Here is a 23,792-nt window from a genome sequence, read left to right as displayed (position 1 = left end):
CGGAAGTGGAGCCCCAGCGTGGATCTGACCAGGGGTGTGAGCCCGTGACACCTAGTGATAAGGGAACGGAAGCGGAGGACTGGCTGATATACTTCAACGAAGAATTCAACTCCCACCCTATCCCACCCGGTATCTGAATCTTCATCACTGTGCTCATTTCTTGATGAGCACAAGATGAGTAAGTTACTCTACTCACCATCATCATGTCTAGTCTCCTGTCACTTCCACCATCACAGAGCTCAGCATGTCCTCCAGCCCCATCGCTTCTGGATGTTTGCAGCCAGGACGTCGAGGTGCAGGTTGAGCAACCACCAGCAGCGCCTGTCCAAGAGTACCCTCGTTCGAGTGACTCCGGCGGGTTCCCTCATCCCACCGGCTCCCCCTTGGTCTGTCGTCGTTCTGCCTACGGCACGGACACCAGGGGCGTTTGCTGCGCGCTGTCCCTTCTCCCCTACGGCTGCAGCAGGCTCCTTCCTCCCTCCGGGGTCACCTCTGTCTCACAAGTGTCGCCCCTGTCCCCGGGTACTCTGGCTCCACCTTCAGCCTCGCATCCCTTCGTCCCATCTCAGTCTGTAGACCTGTTGGCTCCGCTCTGGCTCCTCCCACCTTCGGCTCCTCCAGGGACCCTCATCCAAGTGACTCCACCGGGTTCCCTCTTCCCACCGGCTTCCCCTTGGTCTGTCATCACTCTGTCTACGCCATGGACATTCGAGCCGTCTGCTGCGCTTTGTCCGTTCTCCCCTACGGTTGCAGTGGGCTTCTTCATCCCTCCGGGGTCACCTTTATCCTCGGTCTCACCAGCGTCGCCCCTGTCCTCGGGTACTCTGGCTCCACCTTCGGCGCCTGTCACCGCGACATCGTCTGGGTCTCCAGAACCAGCGATGCCACTCAGCTCCCTTGACCCTCTGTCTGCACCATCAGATCCACCGACAGCCAAGCTAGCAACACTTGGGCCCCTCTCTCCCTTGTCTCCGCCATGGGCTGTCGGCACTGGTGAGCTCTGGGTCTGTGCCTGCGGACTATTTCCACCATGGCCGCCAAGGGATCGTCGTCTTGTCATCACCATCCTGTTGTGTCATCCTGCCGTCACCAGCCCTTCGCCTCATCCTGTCATCTTCCCCCATCGTCTGCCTCTCACCATCACTTCTCCATCACCTCGTCCTCCTCCAAAACCCCCTCCGGCGATATGTCACCATTATGTTCTGTTAGTTTCTGTTTTATGGACATTCAGTTTGTCTTCATTTGTCACGTGTTGTGGATTATAATTAAACGTTTGACGTTTGGAACCTTTATCTTCTGCCTTTGTCTGCATTGCTGCAAGCACCGTTACAAATATATACTTTTTGTAATAAAGTATTTATACCTTACAATAGTATTTATTGTCTGGAAAAGATAATTTCCATTACTTTATTACAGTAATTAAAAGAATTTAAAAAGGTATTGTACAGGGACTGGTGGGAAAAAACCTATTAATTGTCATTAGAAATATTGTCAAAATACCAAAAATCTTCATGGTCTTGGGACTTAGTTTGTATTTATGCAAAATTCTTAAATATTTAATTATGTTTTTAATTAACATATTTTTGACATGTTTTTGTGAAATTCTTTCATATAAGGTATCTCCAAAAACGAATGTCTCAAGTGTAAAACAACAGTTGAAGTGTCAGACTGTCCTATGTTCAGATTTCTTGAAACACTGGTAGAGCTCATATTAATTCTGTAGTCCCACTCAAGGCCTTATCCACATAAAGTTTTGCTTTTCTCTAGTATTCCCGAGAGGAGACAAGCATATGTGTGTGTGTGCATGTGTGTTTGTTGTGATTGTGTGAGTGCATAAGCACAGGTCCAATGGCTTTGAATAATGGATGGGGCTCATGTTTGTTTGAAAGTGCGCCATTTCTCCTCAGCTGAAATGCGTCGCTGCATGAATATTAATGGAGTGGAGTGTTTTGTCCATCTCTACACTACCATCCCACTCCACGCAAATCACTCTTAGATGCATTAAAGAGTGGCAAAAATACCCAAATGTCCACTGTCCATAGATGTACACTTTACACTCTCCATACAATAGCCACATCCTGACTGAAATGCTCTATATATTCACACTATACACTATGCCACATTTTTCACAACCTTTTAAAACAGCTGGATTTACCTAAAAATCAAATCACAAGGGATATAACAATTTGCATACATCTAAAATTTGGCACAGAGTAGATTTTGGATTGACTTCAAATTAGGACTGGGACACCTTGAAGGGAGAGTTATGGGAAGATTTTAGTGACTTTGAAAGTAGAAAATTCCTCAGAGAATAAGTTTTCATGTCATTATGTCACCAAATGTCACAATCTTCCCCATTTCCAAATTTGTTGCCAAAGCTGGTGCTTGGCCGTCAGTCCGTGGACCCTCCCAGAACTGACTTGCATTTTCCCTATTCAAACTATGATGTAACTATGTTGCATCATATCCTGCCCGCAAACAAGTACAGCATTGGTGGAACAATATTAAAAGTCATTTTGATTTCTTTCCTTACTGTGTGTGTCTTTTAATGTGAGCCCAACACTAGAGACACAGATAACACAAATAGCCACTGAGTTTCATATGACTCTATAGAGGGTAACAAACACACCACATGTTCTTGTCATTAAAGATCTGACTCTAATAAACATAGTTCAGACTTTGTGGAGTTCAATGCCTATCAGACCACCGTTCAAAAGTTGGGGTTATTAAGATTTTTTAATTTTAATTTTTTTTTTTACCTTACAAGTACCTTGTTCAAAAATGCAGTAGAAACTGTGAAATAGTAATACAATTTAAAATAACTGTGTTCTATTTTAATATATGTTAAGGATGGACCGACAGACGGACGGACAGATTGATGGATAGATGGATTGGTTGGTTGATTGATTGATTGATTCTTTTAGGACTCCAAGTGTCCATTTGCATGACTGTCTATCTACAAAAGTTACTGTCTGGAATGGAAGTAACTGCAAAGAAGGAACATTCAAGGACATCCAATGAAAATCAGACACATAACCATGGGACAGTTTTGTTTAGAGTTTTTTTTTTTTAATTATGAAAGGCTATTTGGGGGTACATGTTCTAAAGGATCATGGGGGATCTGTGCTGAAGTTGGGCTGTGTGTGTGTTTACTCCAGGATGGCTTGTGTTGTACTCTGGAGATAAGGAGATTATAATTGGCTCACCGAGTGTGGTGTGCATTCGACACTGACTGCAGCTGTGCCACACAGACTTCAGAAAGCTGGCGAGTATGTCAGAGTTAGACATCACTGTCAACAGATTAGACCTCATCCACAACATGAGCTTTAAAAGATAAAGGGTCTCTACCACAGCGTCTGAGATGTATATGAACACATTAAAGGGAGTTTAGAAGATCTGTAATGATGACTAGGACAGGAATACTATGATAATTCCTAAACCGCATGTAATCAAAACTGGAGTTTTGAGGCTTTTAGTTCAGTATGTTAGCTTTGAGGCTAATCTAGATGTTAGCATACTCTTAAAAGTTGACAAAAACACTTTTAGTAAATATTTAAACAGCCTTTCTCTTTCAGGAAAAGGGTGAAGGATAGTGATGACTCATTTTGTTCGTAAGGGCGTATATCTACACAAATATGATTTGTGATCTGATCTATCAAATAGCTATTAGATATATGTCAGATACAACTTTGTGTTTCAATGGGAAATACACACATGAAAGACAAAATAGGCAATAAAATGCTAAAAAGTGACTGTCAGTGCTATTTGGAAAGCAAGATGCAATAGAGGAAAATGGATGATGGGATTGTTTGAGTTATGATCTATTTCTAACGCCATTTGACATGCTGCCACTCTTTCAGTCCTTTCACTATTTCGCTTTTTCGAAGCTACAAATAACTCTCTCTCTCTTCTGGCTATTTCAGCCTACACAAGGACTGTTAATCAAGCAGGACATCTTAGAAACAAGACACTCCAACTGGAAAAGGGAGAGAAGACCTGAGTTTCTTGAGCTGGTAAAAAAATTATGGAAACACTTTAGTATAAGGAACACATATTCACTATTAACTACAACTTTTCCCTCAATAAACTCCTAATTTACTGCTTATTAATAGTAAAGTAGTTGTTAAGTTTAGGAATTGGGTAGGATTAAGAATGCAGAATAAGGTCATACAGAATAAGGCATTAATATGTGCTTTATAAGTAGTAATAAACAGTCAATATTCTAGTAATATGCAACTAGTTAAAAGACCCTAAAATAAAGTGTTACCAAAATTATTATGCGTATGAGCAGGGTACGGTTACTCTAAAATTACAAATACTAAAACTGAAATTAAAATAATTTAATGCTATATATAAATATAAAAATCAAAATTATTGAAGCTTAAATTAAAATGAAAAGTGAAAATATAAAACAATAAAAGCTAACTCAAAATATGAATACATACTATAACAGTATATAAATAACACTGATCATATTTTACCCTAAAATCAAAAGAAATAAATAAGAAATATTATTTTGCATAAAGAAAACAAAGTAATGCTCCAAAACAAATACAATGATGTTTATTTTTTTTTAAAATTATTATTATTATTATTTTTTAATTAAATGTACAAATACTAGCGTAGTGGAGTTACATGCTAATTTTATTACAATCAATTATTATTTATTAATAGTATTTTTTTAAAGAAAGAAAATATGCAAAAATGTATTGACAAAATTCATGCAAATTAAGAAATCATGAAGCTGAGCCTTATGTAAATTCCAGGTAGTTTTCAAAACACAGACAAAAAAAAAAAAAGAAATAAAAATAAAAAAATCATACACATACACACAAATATATATATATATATATATATACAGTATCTCACAAAAGTGAGTATACCCCTCACATTTCAGCAACCATTTTGTTATATGTTCTCAAGGGACAATACTATATAAATGAAAATTGGATACACTAGACAATGTGCAGCTTGTATAGGAGTACAGATTTACTGTCCTCTAAAAATAACTCAACATACAGCCATTATTGTCTAAATAACTGGCAACAAAAGTGAGTACACCCCTAAGTGAACATGTCAAAACTGTGTCCAAAGTGTCAATATTTTGTGTGAGCACAGTTGTTGTTTAGCACTGCCTTAATCCTCCTGGGCATGGAATTCACCAGAGCTGCACAGGTTGTTGCTGGGATCCTCTTCCACTCCTCCATAATGACATCACAGAGCTGCTGGATGTTAGAAACATGGCGCTTCTCCACCTTTCCGCTTGAGGATGCCCCACAGGTGCTAAATAGGGTTTAGGTCTGAAGACATACTTGGCCACTCCGTCACCTTCACGTTCAGCTTCCTCAGCAAGGCAGTTGTCATCTTAGCGGTGTGTTTGGGGTCATTATCATGCCGTTCAGCCCAGTTTCTGAAGGGGAACATCATGTTCTGCTTCAGAATGTCACACTACATGTTGGAATCCATGTTTCCCTCAATGAAGCAGAGCTCCCCAGTACCAGCAGCAATCATGCAGCCTCAGACCATGATGCTACCACCACCATGCTTGACTGTAGGCAAGACACAGTTTTCTTGGTACTCCTCACCAGGGCATTGCCACACATGCTGGACACCATCTGAGCCAAACAAGTTTATCTTAGTCTCATCAGACCATAGGACATGGTTCCAGTAATTCATGCTCTTGGACAGGTTGTCTTCAGCAAACTGTTTGTGGGCTTTCTTGTGAGCCAGCTTCAGAAGAGGCTTCCTTCTGGGACGACGGATATGCAAACCGACTTGTTGCAGTGTGCGGCGTATGGTCTGAGCACTGACAAACTGACCTTCTGCTTCTGCAACCTCTAAAGCAATGCTGGCAGCACTCATGTGTCTGTTTTTTGAAGCCAGCTTCTGCACCTGACGCACAGCACGAGGACTCAACTTCTTTGATTCAACTTCTTTGGCCTGTTCTGAGTGGAACTGTGCTGTAACTCAGTTTCAGGGTGTTACCGATCTTCTTATAGCCTAGGCCATCTTTGTGGAGAGCAACAATTCTAATTCTCAAATCCTCAGAGAGTTCTTTGCCATGAGGTGCCATGTTGAACATCCAGTGATCAGTATGAGAGAACTGTACTCAAAGCACCAAATTTTAACTGCTCTAATACAAGTTCCACACATTTGTATGGTCCTGTCAAGCAGACAAATGTGACATGTGGCTTTGCATGGTTAAACAACATACAGCTGTTATCACTTGGGGTGTACTCACTTTTTTGCCAGCTATTTTGACAATAATGGCTGTATGTTAAGTTATTTTCAGAGAACAGTAAATCTATACTGCTATACAAGCAGCACATTGACTACTCTAAAATACTGTATACCCAAGTTTCATTTCTATAGTATTGTATTATACAGCTCTAACAAATACTTTACTACTGCATTTCAATAATATATATAAAAAAAAAATAAATAAAAAAATAAAATAAAAAACATAAAAAATAATTTTGGGAGGATTGTCCAAAAAAAATAATGTCAGAAAATAAGGTCTTAAAATGGGTTTCATTTACTTTGTGCAAAATCTTATTTCTTAAATCTTCGTTCTTGTCTTATAAGGGGGCAAGGTTTCATGAGAATCACCCACCAATATGAGTGCAGAAAAAGAGATTAAAGATAAAAAACTCAGAGAGAGCATACATTGTGCTCTAAAGTGTGTTTGAGTGTATCTGCTGTAATGCATCTCTATCTGGGCGTGAGCCATGTGGCATGAAAGGCACATCAGTAACAAAAGAAAAATGACCCCTTAGAGTCCACAAACTTAAACACACACATACTTGTCTTTGGTCTCATTCCATGGCAGACTTCCTCACTGACCTCATCTGCAGTTAAAAGCTTCTTCATCTCACGCCAGGAGCTCTCAGAGTCCCGTCCTCCAATCAGAGCATACACATGCAACCTAGCCAATTATAGCCCTGTTTCGTAAGAGATCTACAACAGCAGCCCCATTTCCTGACTTCCTGTGTATTCATATAAAGGATGGAGGACTGGGTGAAGGAATGAGGTGGAAGGGGGACTAGACGTCACTGGTCTGACGCAGACTGCAGGGGTGCTGTGGGGGGGATGACGGCAGTTACCATGGAAACCCTAAAGCCCTCATCATGGCGTTCAAGTACCACAACCGAGACAGAAACAAAATGACATGCCAAAAGAGTGGAAGACAGAGCTAGAAAGAGCAAAAGAGAGGCAGAGATTGACAGACAGAGAGTCAAACAGGTGGATACAGAGAAAGAAAAGGTCAATTAAAACACCTATAACAGAGATTATAACTGAAAAATTAAATGAAAAAGAAGACTGAGATGAAATGGGAAAAAAAAAGGAAAAAGAGTAACTGGTTGAACACTACCATTCAAAGTTTTGAAGTTAGTAAGATTTTTTTTAAAGAAATGAATAATTTCATTCAGCAAGAACTCATTCAATTGATCAAATGTGAGAGTCAAGCAGCACAACTGTTTTCAAGAAAAAAATGTTTCATGAGCAAGTAATTAGCATGTTTGAAAGATTTCTGAAAGATCGTGTGACATTAAAGACTGAAGTAATGATGCTGAAAATCTGAAATAGAAAACAGCCATTTCAAATTGTAAATATTTCAGCATTTGAGCATTGAGATCTCTTTCAAAAACAACTCTTTTTCTTCCGTGCAACACAAAAAGAGAAACTTAGCAGAATGTTTGAGCTGCTCAATGAAAGTGGGATCCAGGGGCTGAAAGTCCAAAAAGGACAAAAATGTGAAAAAATGCTTTATAAATGTGGTTCAAACAACTTGTGCACTATATTATGTTTTTGGTAAGCCACACAATAGCTTTGAGCGAGAAAAACTTTGGTCATCATTCACTTTCATTGATGGCAGCTTAGACATGCTGCTTGTTGTAGATATCTACTAAAAAATAATTCCTTTTGTGTTCCACAGAAGAAAGAAAAATCAAAAAAGCAGATTTAATCAGTCTTGTTTTCCAGTACAAATATTTAAACATCTCTGAAACAAGATCAATTTACTTAAAGGGATAGTTCACCCAAAAGAGGATATTTTAAAGGATGTCGGTAACCAAACAGTTGATGGGCCACGTTGACTTCCATAGTATGGGGGAAAAAATACTGATACCACTGTTTGGTTACCAACATTTTTCAAAATATCTTCTTTTGTGTCCAGCAGAAGAAAGAAATTCATAGTTTTGGAACAACTTGTGAATAAATGATGACAGAATTTTCATTTTTGGGTGAACTGTCCCTTTAAAAAGCAAAATTGCATGAGGTACTAACACTTGTTTATAATATTAACATATTAAGGATAAATTTTATTTTCCTCATCCCATCGGCAAACTGGTTTTGATTGTTTTAAACAAACCTCAGTCAATTTGCTTAGATTTGTTTAGATTTACACATTAAACAATAAAAAACTTAAGATAAATTCTGTGAAAACAAGCCTTAAATAAATGTATCTGGTTTTAAGGATGTTTAGATATTTGTTTTAGGAAAAAAAAAACTTAAATAACCTTTTGCAGTGTGGCAGTGTGTGCAACATTAACTGACAGTTAAGGTGATGTCAGGCGAAAACTAAAGAAAAGCCAATTCAGAGAAGGTAAGTAAGTTATTAATTTTTGATGAATTGTGCACGATAAGGCCAGGAATGTGTATTAAAGTTACTAGGGTCAATTTAAAATTTATTTTGACTTGAAAGAACTAGATCCTTCCACATCCATGACAAATATAATTAAATCCAATTCAAACAGAGTATCTAGGGAATTAATTCATCGTAATAATCTTCCCTTTAATAACGCAATGTTTAATCTCTCCAAGAATGTGAGCCTTGGAAAATATATAATGAATTTTATATCCATTTTTGATAACTGGAATGATGAAACCGCTTCTTCAGACTTCTTCAAAGAATCAATTCAGGAGATCTGAAAATGATACTTCAGGCATGTGTGGTCTAAAATGTTGTTTAAAATCAAAATCAGAGCTTTGGATTTGAGGGCAGAGACTTTTACATTCAAGTCTTGCTCAGTAACAAGGGAGTTATCGAGAACTCTAGGTATCTTTAACTGGCAATTCAAGCTTGTTCAATTTTTCAGGTATGTGGTTTTGCTCTGAAAATGTGTCAGACTGTTCGTGGTGGCAGGTGCTTTGGAAAAAGCCTGATCCACATTTCTGTGTTCTGAAGTGAAAATGAGACCTGCTTCAGTCTTGTTATACGAGACTTCAAATGTTCCCTCAAACATTCTGGATTTACAGACTACACACCGACAAACACACCACCCTTAAAAATAGTTCACCAATATTTCACAAAATGAAAATTCTGTCATCATTTACTCATGTCATGTTGTTCCAACAAATATGAACTTCTTCTGCCTATCTTTTGCCCTTTTTAGAGCTTTTTTGGCCAGTCTCTAGTTAATATATGCATTCAATGTATGGGAAAGAGCAGCGTGAACATTCTACAAAACATCTCCTTTTGTGTTTCAAAAAAGAATCGGGGTTGGAACGACATGAGGGTGAGTAAATAATGACAGAATTGTCATTTTTAGGTGAACCGTCCCTTCAAGTCTCACTCTTTCTTTATAAAATAAAGTGAGAAGTGAATAAAGAAAGACAGAATGACAATTGCTGCGTTCGAAATCACATACTGTATAGTAGGAACTACACATCTGATTTGAAACTTACTTCATGACCGTTAAAAAGTATGTTCTATATAGTATGAATGAAATTCAGACGTTACTACTTCTGCCTTGTTGTCACTCTCATGTGACCGTGGCTTTATGGTGTCCATCGTATGCGCACTTCAGAATCTCGGCAGAAGTAGTAGGTCATCCAGGTACTTTTCGCCTACTGTTTTTCGAATACTATGTATTCGGACATATTACTCTTTGGCATGTTTTTCATGTAGTATATAGCAGGGAAGTGTTTGATTTCGGACGCGACAAATATGCACAGTGGTCAACATTGATATGTTTTAGAAAGACACTATCTCTTGTTAGATATTAGAGGACACTGCATCCCCCATTTATAATAGTGCCTCACGTCTCATTTCTGTAGAGGTTCAATGTCAGCACTTACAACTTCTAATGTCACCCTGTCTCCCCCCTGTGTGTGTGTGTGTGGCAGGCCTAACCTGTCATGGCACCCTAAGCTGTAATAGATCTGCTGAATAATTCATGAGACAGTTCTGTGATTATGAGCATTAATGTCATTACTCAGCAAGCAGCCAATCACACGACTGATAATGTGACGGCAATGGGGACACATCCTCAACTTCCTCTGGAGTCACCGTCTTTCTAGGATTTACACATACACAAACTCAATTCTGCAGTAATAATACTCTGTGAAATATAAACTCTGTTCCAAAATCTAATGGGCTTCAAAAGCAATATCCAAACCAAAATTGACAACCCGTTCTCAGGAGAAAATCTAGGTCTTTAATGAGAGTGCATTTTTGCACAAATTTGTAAAATGTGATTCACATAAAAATTTACAATTTGTGTGAAAAAAAGTATGATGGTCAATCTCTAATCCCAATCTTAACCTACCCATTAGTGGGATGAGAAAAGACAAAAAACATATAAATGATGTTGTACGAATTTATATGAATTTGCAACAAACCAAAATAGCTACAAAAGTGAGCTTCATAAGTGACTGATTTGGAACTCTCTACATAGGCAACAACTTTTCACACCACACAAGATGTGCAACAATACATTCCAAAAGAGTTTGACGATAGCAAGTTGCTAAAGTAGTCATGTGACAACAATTTGGGCATTTTGAGATGACAGCCTGACAAAAATAGAGCTCATCAGCTCATCAGTAGATCCGCACCTCACAATTTAATCCAATGTAATGTTAGCATGTTGATAACAGCATTAATCTAATAAATAGTAACACAAATAATTGTTCAATATTTGGGCATTTTGTGATTACTGGTATGTGTCACAGAAAAAAGAGCTACTCCTGTTTGAACAATTGATTACAACAGAGTGTTATGTTAGCAGGGTGCTATGCTAAAAACATAAAATTAGTAATAGGCCAAGTAATATGCCATTTGTGATTATTAGCATGTGGCAGACAAAATAGCACTCACATTTATCAAACGACTGATTTCATTAGCATAATGCTAATCTAAGAACTATTAAATCCAATGTTGCTTAGCTAACAGCATGAAAATTAAATAGTAACACAACAAATAATTGATCCAAATTTCTGGCCATTTCAAGATTACTGGTATTTGCCACACAAAACAGCACTCCTCACGTTTATTAAACAATTGATTTCATTAGCATGGTGCTAAGCTAAGAATGTGACAATACAAAAGTAAACAGACTGAATAATTGGACTATATTGCGATTACTGGAATGTGCCAGACAAGAAAGCGATCCTTACATGAATCAAACATGAACTGCACCTCATGACTGATTTTAATAAAGTGTGCTATTAGCATATTGCTATGCTAACCACATGACAATCGTTGGCAGTCTGATAACTAACCTTAAAAATGCATAAGTCAATTTCTTTTTCTATTTTTTTTTTTTTTTTGTGAATGTAAAGCAAATATTACAAAATAAGATAAAAGTGTTCATTTGATCTAAACCGTTTGAGTATATGTCATTAGCTATCATTTAACTACACTGTAAACACTACGTACGAAAATTAACTGTGGTTTTATCATAGTAAAACCATGTTTTTTGGCGCATTGACTACCATTTGTATAACCACAGAAAAACTATAGTTAAACTATGGTTTTTGTAGCAAAACCATGGTTAATTTGTAGTTACCATGGAATAATGACAAGAACCATGGTTTTTTGGTTGTATTCATAATAAAACCATGGTTATTTTTATTGAGTAAAAATCCATCCACCATCTTAGAGGAAAATTTTCACCACCAGATATGTTAGAATGCAATTATGCTGGCCACCGTTTGAAACGATCTTCTTGTCGCTAGCACACATATATGATGCCCTTAAAATGTTTTCTAACTAGGCAGCTCACTAGGTTTTAGAACAGAGCTGTTGCATTACATATGAATGAAAATAAATTTGTATGCATGGGTTTTTCCAAACTATCCAATCTTTCTTCCTCCCTACCTCAATCTTGCTCTTCTTATTTCAAGCTATCATTGTCCTTTTTTCTTTTTCCTCTTGCAAGCGTTCAATGAATCCGACATCTGAGGCATTTCATCTAAGGTCCTCACACCTCATTCTCATTTTTTTTATCATAATCTCTTGTCAGTCCATCCCTCTCTCTCTCATCTGTATTCTCCAAACCACTCTCTTTCTCCTGGGTACGGATCTCACGTGTCGCTCTCTGGTCTAATGGAATCACAGCTCAGTCTCTCAGCTGGACAGTAATCACTCACACTCTCTCTCTCTCTCTTTCACTCTCTCGCTTGCTCTCACACATAACACAAGGGCTTCACTTGAGCAAAATCCTCACGGAAATCCTTTCAAGTGTCGTGCAGTCCAAATACACAGCATATATTGTGTATTATATCTTATGTTTCAAAACATCTCTTTAATTGTGGACTACAACTCCAAAAATACAGATACAAACTTCACGTCATTATAACTATAAAGACTGGCCAATACTTATGATTTCTATAAAACAGGTGAGAAATTCATAGACTTAGGCTACATTAACACTGTCAGTTTTTAGAATTGACAACCACATTTACTTGTGTGAGTCTCGAAATGTCTGGTTCAAACAGCAACTTACTTTAGCGTCTTGAATACTGTCTGTATGAACGTGTAACAGGAGTTCAGCCCATATTCTCTTACCAGTAACCATAGCACAATGACCAAAGTAATATCAAAGATGGTCCATAAAACTGAAAATCAGCAATCACTTACCAACATGTCAGCAACCACCAAGTGCATCCTAGCAACTCCTTACCAAAGCTTTGCCAGCCACCCCATAGAAATGTGGCAGCATCGTTGCAAGGTTTCAAAGAATTTTATATATATTGCAGTGATCAGACAATATCAGCCCGGACTTCATCAATAAAAAGTCAGTAGCCAGGCCTAGAGGACCAAGCCAGTGAGGGCAGCAGTGTCGAAGGTTAAAGAAATCAGGGTGAAGAGTTACTCACAGGGTACTGTACGCAGATAGAGGTTGTCCCGAATAATTTGTTGCAGCTCGTGGTCCAAAGAGCCCTTCTGGAAACGCAGGTTGAGATACTGCCTGAGATCTTTATCCACAACACCTCCTGTAACACACACACACACACACAGGCGGTTAGATGACCCTTTACCGCGATACAATCTCATCTGATAACAGACTCCTTGCCGTTTACTTCACATTCACAATAAACTCTGTGAAGAAATGCTTTTGTGTGCAGTTTTTCTGTAGTAATAAAGGACTCCATTACGTGAATGTGTGTGTAGCCATTCTATTTTCTGGGGAAAAGGCCTGACAATAGTGCAGCAAACCATGATTTAGTCACTCTATACAAAAACCTAACCTGAAAGCGATTGCTTGAAGAGCTGTGAGAATACGTCTGTGATAGTTTCCACTTTGTTCTGTGGTCAAAAAGCTTTTTCAGGCTTCTAAGAGAGTCTTTCCTTCCTGTTTCGTTTATTTCTCATCGATATAAACACACAAAGTCATGGATACACACACATTGATATGTTTCCTAGTACATAGAAAAGACTTGGAATCTGAACACATAAGTGTGCAGGGATTCCCATGGGGCGCTTCAGTCATAAATACACACACACACACACACACACACACACACACACGTCGTCATCATTATTACATCCTGTCATGAAATGGGGAGGGGGTTCTCTTCAGAAAATGTGCTTTATCAGCAGACAGACGGATAGAGAGTGAGAATGAGAGGAGGGAAAAACAGAGAAACAGAGAGAGATAGATGAGGGAATATGGAAAAAAGCCAGTGAAATATATAGAGCCCCCCTAACACACACACAACACACACATTAACTGCATAAAAAAAACAAAAAAAACAAACACTTTTTTTCCAAAGAGTATTAAGTAAATTACACAGTAAAGCTTAAATCCTTAAAGGGCAAGTTCACCCAAAAATGAACAGTGACGTGAAAAAAAAAAAAAAAAAAAAAAAAAAAAATTCTCAATCCTTCCAACAAACATGAAAAAAGGAGTAATTATCACAGTGAAGCTTACATCTTTAAAGGGCCAGTTCACTAAAAAATGAACATTTGACCGTGCGTATACTAAAACTTTGTGTGTTGAATTCAGGACTAGTGAGAACATACAGAATTTCTACAAATTTCTAAATCATTCCAACAAGTTTTTGAAAAGCAATAAGTACATTTCACAGTATAGCTTACATCCTTAAAGGGCCAGTTCACCCAGAAATGAAAAATTTAGTGTGTGTATATTCGTACTCGGTGTGATTCACTCTTAGTGTGATGCATCAAGTTTGAATATAAAGATTTGAGATCTATGAATAAGTTTTGAGATCTACGGTGGAGCGTACAATTCAGAGAATAGCCTAATAATTTTTTTTTTTAAGTCTAGTTCCTCATACAAAGTGATCATATATCTTCAGACGACTTGGAATACAGTGCACAAATTATATGGATTTCTATTATGATGCTTTTATGGCATTCAGTGACAATCCCAGTCCCCATCCATTTGACCACAGCTATCAAACAAAATTTCCAGGTAATAATGGTTTAAATTTTAGTCTGTTCCCCACATAAAACTGTCATATGGCTTTTATAATCCTACAGATTACTTGTATTATGCTTTTATAGTTCTTTTGTTACCTTTTTGGAGCTCAAAATCTCCAGTCCCCATTCACTTTCATTGTATGAAAAAGAGCAGCATGAACATTTTTCAAAATTTCTTAATTTGTGTTCCATGCAAGAAAGAAAGTCAAAGGGGTTTGAAAGAACATGGAATGTTCATTTTTGGGTCAACTTTTTTTTAAACCACAATTTAAATGCACTCAAGCTGTTTGAAACGCAAGACATCACCGGCGAAGTCACATGTCGTCAAAAACCGTAAAGACAGTATAGAAAAAGACGTCATACTTAGTAACTGTGCTCATGTGGGTTTCAGAAACCAGTTTTTCATGCTTCAAATGTGCACCCACCAAATACACATCAATTCATGTATGCACATCGGTGGATATAAGAACTCCATGTAGAACAAACTCGATGCATTTAGAATAACCTACTTCAGACATACTGGTTAACTAGACATGACAATCATGCTATTTACACACACACACACACACAATCAGTTAAACAAAACCTCTGCTTTACAATCAAATCATGTGTTAAAATCCAACACAGACATCATCGGCACATAGTTCTGTTTGGATGAAACAGGGCAGGAAATTAACAGCAAATGACACACAAATTGATGAGTCTCACACACTCAGTTACATGAAGAGAAATAAATAAAGACTGCAGACCCTGAAGCCTCAAATCTCTTGCGCACACACACACACACACGCACACGTTTCGTCGACTCACAGAGCGCAATGGAACAGCACTTCTCTTGCACGGTTCAGCCAGATGTTGCAGGCGATGATTTGAGCGTGTCTGTGATTGCATGCGTGTGTGTGTGTGTGTGTGTGTGTGTGTGTGCAGTCCAGGTCTCCACAGGTCTGCGGCCACAGTGTGCAGGTTTCCTAGCAGCGTTAGATGGGTTCAGTGCTACAGGCTGTCTCTCTGCACGTTGCCGTAACAGAGAGTGTCGCTCTGCAGTGACCGAGAGAGAGACAGACAGAGAGAGAAAGAGAGGTTGAGCACTGAGACGCTGCAGAAGAAACGTGCCCTAACAGTGGGAACCTATCACAAAGCTCTCCCTCCCTGTGTACGAGATGGAGGATGGGAAGAGATTCATCGCCCTCTATGGGTGAAAAGGAGATGTGCAGCAGAGATTAACTAGATTTTGCACATTTTCTGAAGATGTGTATGGTGCATTATCTGTGCTGGTCGCTCCTTCATAGTCTATATATGATGTAAATGTAAAGCAAATGTAAAAGTACAATCCAAAACCAAATACAACATTCAGCAGACTAGGTTTAGTTAATTTTTTGAAAGAATAAGAGACCTTATGCTCATCAAGGCTGCCTTTACTTGATAAAAAAAAAAAAATAAATAACAGTAATATTGTGAAATATTATTATAATTTAAAATACTGCTTTCTATTTTAAAATGTAATTTATTCCTGTGATGCAAAGCTGTTCCTGTGATGCAAAGCTGTCTTCAGTGCCACATGATCCTTCAGAAATCATTCTAATATGCCAATTTTAATTATTATTATCAATAAACAGTTGTGCTGCTTAATGTTTTTGTGGAAACCACAATCAATTTTTTTCAGGATTCTTTGAATAGAAAACAATTTATTTTTGAACAAAAATCTTTGGTAACAGTAATAAATGTCTTTGTCATTTTTGATCAGTGGTGGAAAGAGTACTAAAAATTGTACTTAAAGGGATAGTTCACCCAAAAATGAAAATTTGATGTTTATTTTGAATACTTTCCACCTACAGTATGCTTTTGATCAATTTACATCAATACAATACAGTTGCAGAATAAAGGTAAACTAATTTGAATGACTAGATTTTGAAGAATCAAGCAGGCTGTAGAAAAGCTGCCAACATACACACTCTCTTTTCTGCCACACACAAACACAGTGAACATAGTTGGGAATTGAGCTGTTAGATTGTCTGGAAGGGCAAATGTCCCTCCTAGGTAAGAAATAAATGTTGCCCATACCTTCTATCTGTTCTCCATTAGATTCCAGAGTGTTTGCCCAAACTTTAACTTTTAAAAACAACGCACACAGGCTTGACAGTAATATTTCTATATTTACATCTACTTGCCATTCTGGATGACTCTTTCTTATTGAAGTGACTTATGAAGGACATATTTTGATGAAAGTTATTGAGCAAGATAAAAACACGTGTCAACTGCTAAGACAGACCTCAAGATCCATTACAACTCTGAGCGTTTAGTTTGTTTTCCAAACTAGTGATGTTCAAGTTGCATTTGTTCGCTTGAACTGGATCTTTTTAATAGAACTACAACAAAAAAACGAATCTTACAACATGGAACTACAACAACAACAACAACAAAAAAGGATAAATTAAAAAAGCTGTTAGAAAAGACTCATCCAAACAAACATATTTGCCAAATGAGTCAAACTACTTAATGATATTCTCACAATAAGAACCTTTTTTCCCCCAAAAATTATTATAATTGAGACCCAATAGTTGGAGCAGAGGTCAAGAGAGGACCAAATTTGTCTTCTGTTGTAGACAAGAACTTCATGTCAGCAGCTCAACTTAGTTTGCCGAGTTTCACCGAATTTCATAACAAACCCACACAAAATGAGTAAGTGAAGTGTTCAGGGTGTCATTGCCCTCGAGTGAGTACAGAGCACATAATGAAGAACAGGTGCCATCAGAACCCCTAGAGAGAGGGAACAGACTGTATTGAATTCTCATGACGTCCCACAGCTGCTGCTTTCCAGGACCTCGGTGCCAGAAGGAACATCTTCAAAGTTTTTGAGAAAAGAGGAATTGTATATACAAAAATGGACAATTTATTGGATTTAATGGCACCTTTAAGACTTGGTTAACTTGGTAAATTTGGTTAACCTGAAATAAGTAATAACATCAACACCAAATTGTTGAAAAATGAACAGTGTAAACAAGGAATTAATATGTAACGATGATGATTTATGAATGACCTCACAAGAAAGGGAGAGAGGAAAAAAGTCAGTTACACTTTATTTTAAGGTGACAGTTACATTGTACGTACTCAAATAAGTACTGAGTAATATCAGTTAACTACATGTACTTACTATAGAGTTATGGTTAGGGTTTGGTTTAGCATTAGTTATTTGTAATTATGCATAATTTACTGTTATTACTATAGTAAGTACATGTAGTAACGTAACCATGTCACCTTAAAATAAAGTGTTACCAAAAAGGGTTAGTTCACCCAAAAATGAAATTTCTGTCAATAATTTCTCATCCTCATGTCATTCCAAAACCCGTAAGGTCTTCGCTCATCTTCGGAAAACAAATTAAGATATTTTTGATGAAATCCGAGGTTTTTTTATCCCCCATAGAAAGCAACATAATTACCACATTCAAGGTCCAGAAAAGTAGTAAAGACATTGTTAAAACAGTCAATGTGACTAGGGGGGTTCAACCTTAATTTCGACGAGAATACGAAATTGTTGAATAAAGTCGTTATTTTTGTTTGTTTTTTTCGCACAAAAAGTATTCCCGTCGCTTCATAACATTAAGGTTGAACCACTGTAGTCACGTCGACTGTTTTAACGATGTCTTTACTACTTCTCTGGACCTTGAATGTGGTAATTATGTTGCTTTCTATGGGGAATTAAAAAACCTCTCGGATTTCATCAAAAATATCTTCATTTGTGTTCCGAAGATGAACGAAGGTCTTGCGGGTTTGGAACGACATGAGGGTGAGTAATTAATGACAGAAATGTCACTTTGGGTGAACTAACCCTTTAATTAACTAACATGGCTGGTGAAGCTGGTGAGCCCATTACTTAACTAATATATTATAAACTAGATTATGAAGACCTAGTTAAACCTGTGGCTGGTGGTGAACAGCCAGGAAAACCTACAAAACATGTGTGCGACCACTGTCACACACAAACAAAAAACAAACAAGTGAGCAACATCTGGCGAGTTAACATGTTTCACACTCGCGCTGCATTAAATCATAAAATCATTATTTGCTACACGCAGCAGCACTGCACCTTTTAGCCCAGCAGGCAGATGTAGCACTTTATTATAGTTTAATGTGTCTGTAATGACTCCGTGTGTGCGCGCAAGTTTATATGTGCCCCCATATTTGGAGTGGGCATCAGGAAGACAGCTGTTTAGATAATAAGCCTCTAATTAGAAGAGAGGGACTGAGCTGAAACCCTGTGAGCAGAGACGCTCATTTAGAAACCTGCACAACAGTGTTGAGGAATGTAACATCTTACAATATTGCATTACTCAAAAAATGAATCGATGTTGTATAAGAGTGTCCATGATATGTTTTTAAAACATCTAGTTTTCATTTTGTTTTTGAAAAAAACATAATCGGCAAAAACAAGCTCCATTTATTATACCATTTTTAACAAAATCTTAAATTTATTGACTCTAAAAATGTGGTGTAACGGTCAAAGAAAAAGCAAAAACATTTTCATCACACCTTGAATACATGTGGGAGTACACACATAATCATTATTTTCAAAAATGTTTTTGAATATATTTGTCAAAGTAAAAAGCATTTTTAACATATATGACAAATTATGAATTCATAAATATTAATTTTTGGGGGGAGTCGCACCACATGACATTTTACATCATGGACTAACCTCACCTTTCCCATTTTTTTTAACTAACTGAAATAATAAAGATCTATATTACTTTACTTTATTATATCAGGACAGTTTTATCACCCTTAGATCATCCTAATAAATTTTGATTCAGAAATTAAAACATGCTAATCATATTCTGGGTGGCCTTATAAACGTGTTAAAATGACGTTTATTTTATTTCCATGGTTTCTACAAAATAAAACCGGAAACCGATGGTAACGCGGGTATGACACAATTGACAGGTGACTCCTCACACGTCCCAGAGCCTTGGTTAAAATTGCTATTTTCTCACAATTTACAAATAGTTGCAAACATTTGGGATACTGTGAGTACTCAAGTAAACAAAATATATAATACTGGCCTAGTGGTTTTTGGATATTTTACTGCAAAATTCTTACATATTGCACCTTTAATCCATACAATTATTAGTAAATGAGACACATTGTTTAAATTAAAATTTTAATAATTTTTTTGAATTAATCAAAAAAGGCACATCATTGACCCTACAGTATCATAGTCTCCTGTGATAAAGTGTCTTGTCTGAGCTGTCAATCATGTTCTCTACATATAGTGTAGCCCAGAGTCTGGCGGAATGTAGAAGTCTATCTGGAGTTGCGTCTAACACACACAAACACACACGAGCACACAGACTCATCTCTCACACTGTGAGTGGCGTTAGAGCGGCTAATAGAAAATGTCCATCATTCTCAGCTCTGCAGAAGGAGCTGCAGCCTCCATCATTTACACAACACACACAGTCTCTGTGTTTCTCAGCTCATTTTACAGATATCACACAATGACAAGTTTATAAAGATGAGTGATGTCTTTGCGGAAAAATAAAGATCTTGTGTGCAGTGTAATAACCCTAAGATTAAAGATCAGAAAGGCACTTCTAAGTGTAACATTTGTCATAAATTATCAGGCTTGTTTAAAGCTCCTAAAATATGAACAACAGTTAAGAGTTGTTCACATATGTGCAGAAAATATTTTACTATGCGTTAACAAACAGGGCACTATATAACACTCTGAACACTATTATAAAAAGTGTCTCTGTTCAATACTAAATTTAAAAATTTAACAAAAATACAGATAAAGATACTACAGATAAAGATATCTTTTATTTAGTGCCTTTCTCTCATTTCCTCTCTCATTTGTTCCTAAATTACCCTGGGCCAGATTTACTAACAGCTTGTGCCAGCACAAAACCCTCTTTTGGCATTAAAAAACTACTGTCAGGATTTACTGAAGACACGCAGTGAAAAATTAGCACTGAAAAGGCATGGACAGGGTTAATTTTGGGGATGACCTTATTGCATATGCATTTGTAGAAGTCTCCCTTTCAGATGCAAAATTTATGGGAGAAGAGTATTTAAATGAATCATGCAAAGGTGATTTACTAAGGTTTGCGCTAGTCAATTTACTGGTATTTGCGCCATTATTTACCGCTCAAAAAAGCATGTCTTAAACCAGACACTAATTTGCATTGCTCTTGGTAGATTGTGTTGGTCATTATGGAAATGATCCAGCTGCGTTTGTGTTCTGTGTTCTGCGTCTGTGCATTTTGGCTGTCGTCAGTAGATCACGCGCAGAACTTTCCACTCCCATCGACACTTTTTTGGAATTGCGCTTCCACGCTAATTTGCCCTGTTTAGTAAATCTGGCCTCATGTCTATCACTCCTGTCTTTTTAAACGTACAATTCTAATCAGTTCAGTTTAATTTAGATCAACTTGGTTCATGTTAATTCAGTTCAGATAAGCTCAATTCGATATGATAGAGTTTGAATGTTCAGTTCCAAATGGATCAGCTCAATTCAGTTCAGAACAGCACTTCATTTTAGCTCAGCTCAATACACTTTAGTACATTACAGCTCAGTTTAGTTCAACACAGTTTAGGGCTGCATTTCCCAAAAGCATCGTATAAGCTTAAGTAGATATAGTAGAGACCATTGGCGGCAATAGTTATACAGCCTTCATAGGCTGAGTTTAGTTCACCACAGTTCAGTTCAGTACAGCTCAGTTTAGTTCAGTTTAGTACAGGTCAGTTGAGTTTAGTTCAGTTCAATTCATTTCAGCATGGTTTAGTTCAGCTCCGTTCAGTACAGCACAGTTAAGGTAAGTTAAGTTAAGTTAAGCTAAGATCAGCAACACAGTTCATTTCAGATCATATTAGTTTAGTTCAATTCAGTTCAGTACAGTTCAGTTCAGTACAGCTCAGTTTAGTTCAGTTCAATTAATTTCAGCATGGCTTAGTTCAGCCTAGTTCAGTACAGCTCAATTCAATTCAGCTTAGTTCAGTTCAATTTAGTTCAGCTCAGATCAGTGCAGATAATATTAGTTTAGTTTAATTCAGTTTAGTACAGTTCAGTTCAGTACAGCTCAGTTTAATTTAGTTTAGTTCAGTTCAATTCAGTTCAGAGCAGGTCAGTTCAGTACAGTACAGATCAGTTCAGTACAGCTCATATTAGTTTAGTTCAATTCAGTTCAGAGCAGGTCAGTTCAGTACAGTACAGATTAGTTCAGTACAGCTCATATTAGCTTAGTTCAATACAATTCAGTGCAGCTTAGTTCAGTATAGTATAGTTCAGTTCAGTACAGCTCATGCTAGTTTAGTTCAGTGCAGCTCGGTTCAGTACAGAACAGTTGAGTTCAGTATAGCTCAGTTTAGTACAGTTTAATTCAGTACAGCTCAGTTTAGTTCAGAACAGCTCAGTTGAGTTTAGTTCAATTCAATTCATTTCAGTATAGTTTAGTTCAGCTCAGTTCAGTACAGCTCATTTTAATTCAGCTTAGTTCAGTTCAATTCAGTTCAGCTCAGCTCAGTTCAGCACAGCTCATATTAATTTAGTTAAATTCAGTTTAGTACAGTTCAGTTCAGTTCAGTACAGGTTAACTGAGTTTAGTTCAGTTCAATTAATTTCAGCATGGTTTAGTTCAGCTCAGTTCAGTCCAGCTCAGTTTAATTCAGCTTAGTTCAGTTCATTTCAGTTCAACTCAGTTCAGTACAACTCATATTAGTTTAGTTCAGTTCAGTTCAGTACAATTCATATTAGTTTAGTTCAGTTCAGTACAGCTCAGTTTAATTCAGCTTAGTTCAGTTCATTTCAGTTCAACTCAGTTCAGTACAACTCATATTAGTTTAGTTCAGTTCAGTTCAGTACAATTCATATTAGTTTAGTTCAGTTCAGTACAGCTCATATTAGTTTAGTTCAATTCAGTTCAGTGCAGGTCACTTCAGTACAGCTCATATTAGTTTAGTTCAATTCAGTTCAGTGCAGCTCGCTTCAGTACAGTTCAGTACAGCTCAGTTCAGTACAGCTTGTATTAGTTTAGTTCAGTGCAGCTCAGTTCAGAACAGTACAGTACAGTTCAATTCAGTACAGCTCAGTTTAGTTCAGAACAGCTCAGTTGAATTTAGTCCAATTCAATTCATTTCAGCACAGTTTAGTTGAGTTCAGTTCGGATCAATACAGCACAACATCTCAGTTCAGTACATGTCAGTTCAATTCAGCTTAATTAAGCTGAGCACAGTTCAGTTCAGTACAGCACAACACAAATTGAGTTCAGTTTATTTCTATTCAGCCCAACTCAGTCCAGTTTAGTATAGCTCAATTTAGTTTAGTTCAATTCAATGTATATCAGCACAGTACAGTACAACTCAGTACAGCTCAGTTTAGTTCATTTCAGTCCAGTTCATTACAGCACAACATCTCATTTCTATTCAGTTCTGTACAGCACAGTTCAGATCACATCACATCAGTAAAGCACAACTTAATTCATCACAGCTAACTTTAGTGCAACTGAGTTCACACTCACAGCACAGTTTAGTTCAATTCAGTACAGGACAGCTCTACTCAGTTTGGTTAAGCTCTGTTCAGCACAGTTTAGCTCTGTTCAGTTCACTTTAAGTCTATTTAATACAGTTTAATTCAAAACAATTTAATTTAAAAGGTTGAGTTATATCCAGCAAAGGTAAATTAGCATGATTGTTTATTGTAGTACTGCCAAGCACTCTCTTGTTTGTCTTGTCTCTTGTCTCTGAGATGTCTGATTGTAATAGAGCGCAGTGGAGTGTGGTTGATTACCATGTGCTGTCTGTTACTGCAAGAACGGCTCCTTTAAAAATGTACCAAAGCACACAGCATCTGGCTAGCGTGCCTACCTTCCATTCTTATGAGTTTAAAACCTGATGAGCTCAAATCCCAGGAGCATCACCAGCCATAAAAAACCAAGAATACTACTGAAATGAAAAATCTTCGTATCTCCTGGTGTAGAGCACAGGGAGCAGTATTATCCTCGCTCTGTCTTTCTGTGTGTGAGTGTGTTTGAGGCCAAGCTGATCAAAGACAGTGTTTATGTGTAGAGATCAGGGTGGAGATGCTGTAGTCATAGCTATCAAAGACCTGTCTCATCACATGACACATGCCGCC

General features: G+C 37.5%; 1 protein-coding gene across 15 annotated transcripts in view; it reads right to left on the bottom strand.

Annotated features, from left to right (window-relative positions):
* The window catches only part of magi2a (membrane associated guanylate kinase, WW and PDZ domain containing 2a), a 238,717-nt gene that overhangs the window by 163,772 nt on the left and 51,153 nt on the right, over positions 1 to 23,792 (bottom strand). For 14 of the 15 annotated variants that reach the window (XM_051890872.1, XM_051890871.1, XM_051890874.1 and 11 more), the window contains exon 2: positions 13,102 to 13,218. In XM_051890872.1, coding sequence (XP_051746832.1) covers positions 13,102 to 13,218 — 117 coding nt within the window. Of the gene's footprint in view, positions 1 to 13,101; positions 13,219 to 15,478; positions 15,745 to 23,792 lie in introns of those variants that run through there. The other variant, XM_051890875.1, reaches the window with a different exon arrangement.

The sequence above is a fragment of the Ctenopharyngodon idella genome, chromosome 4 (assembly GCF_019924925.1).
Source record: "Ctenopharyngodon idella isolate HZGC_01 chromosome 4, HZGC01, whole genome shotgun sequence".
Lineage (NCBI taxonomy): Eukaryota > Metazoa > Chordata > Actinopteri > Cypriniformes > Xenocyprididae > Ctenopharyngodon > Ctenopharyngodon idella.
This window is presented reverse-complemented; position numbering and strand designations above follow the sequence as displayed.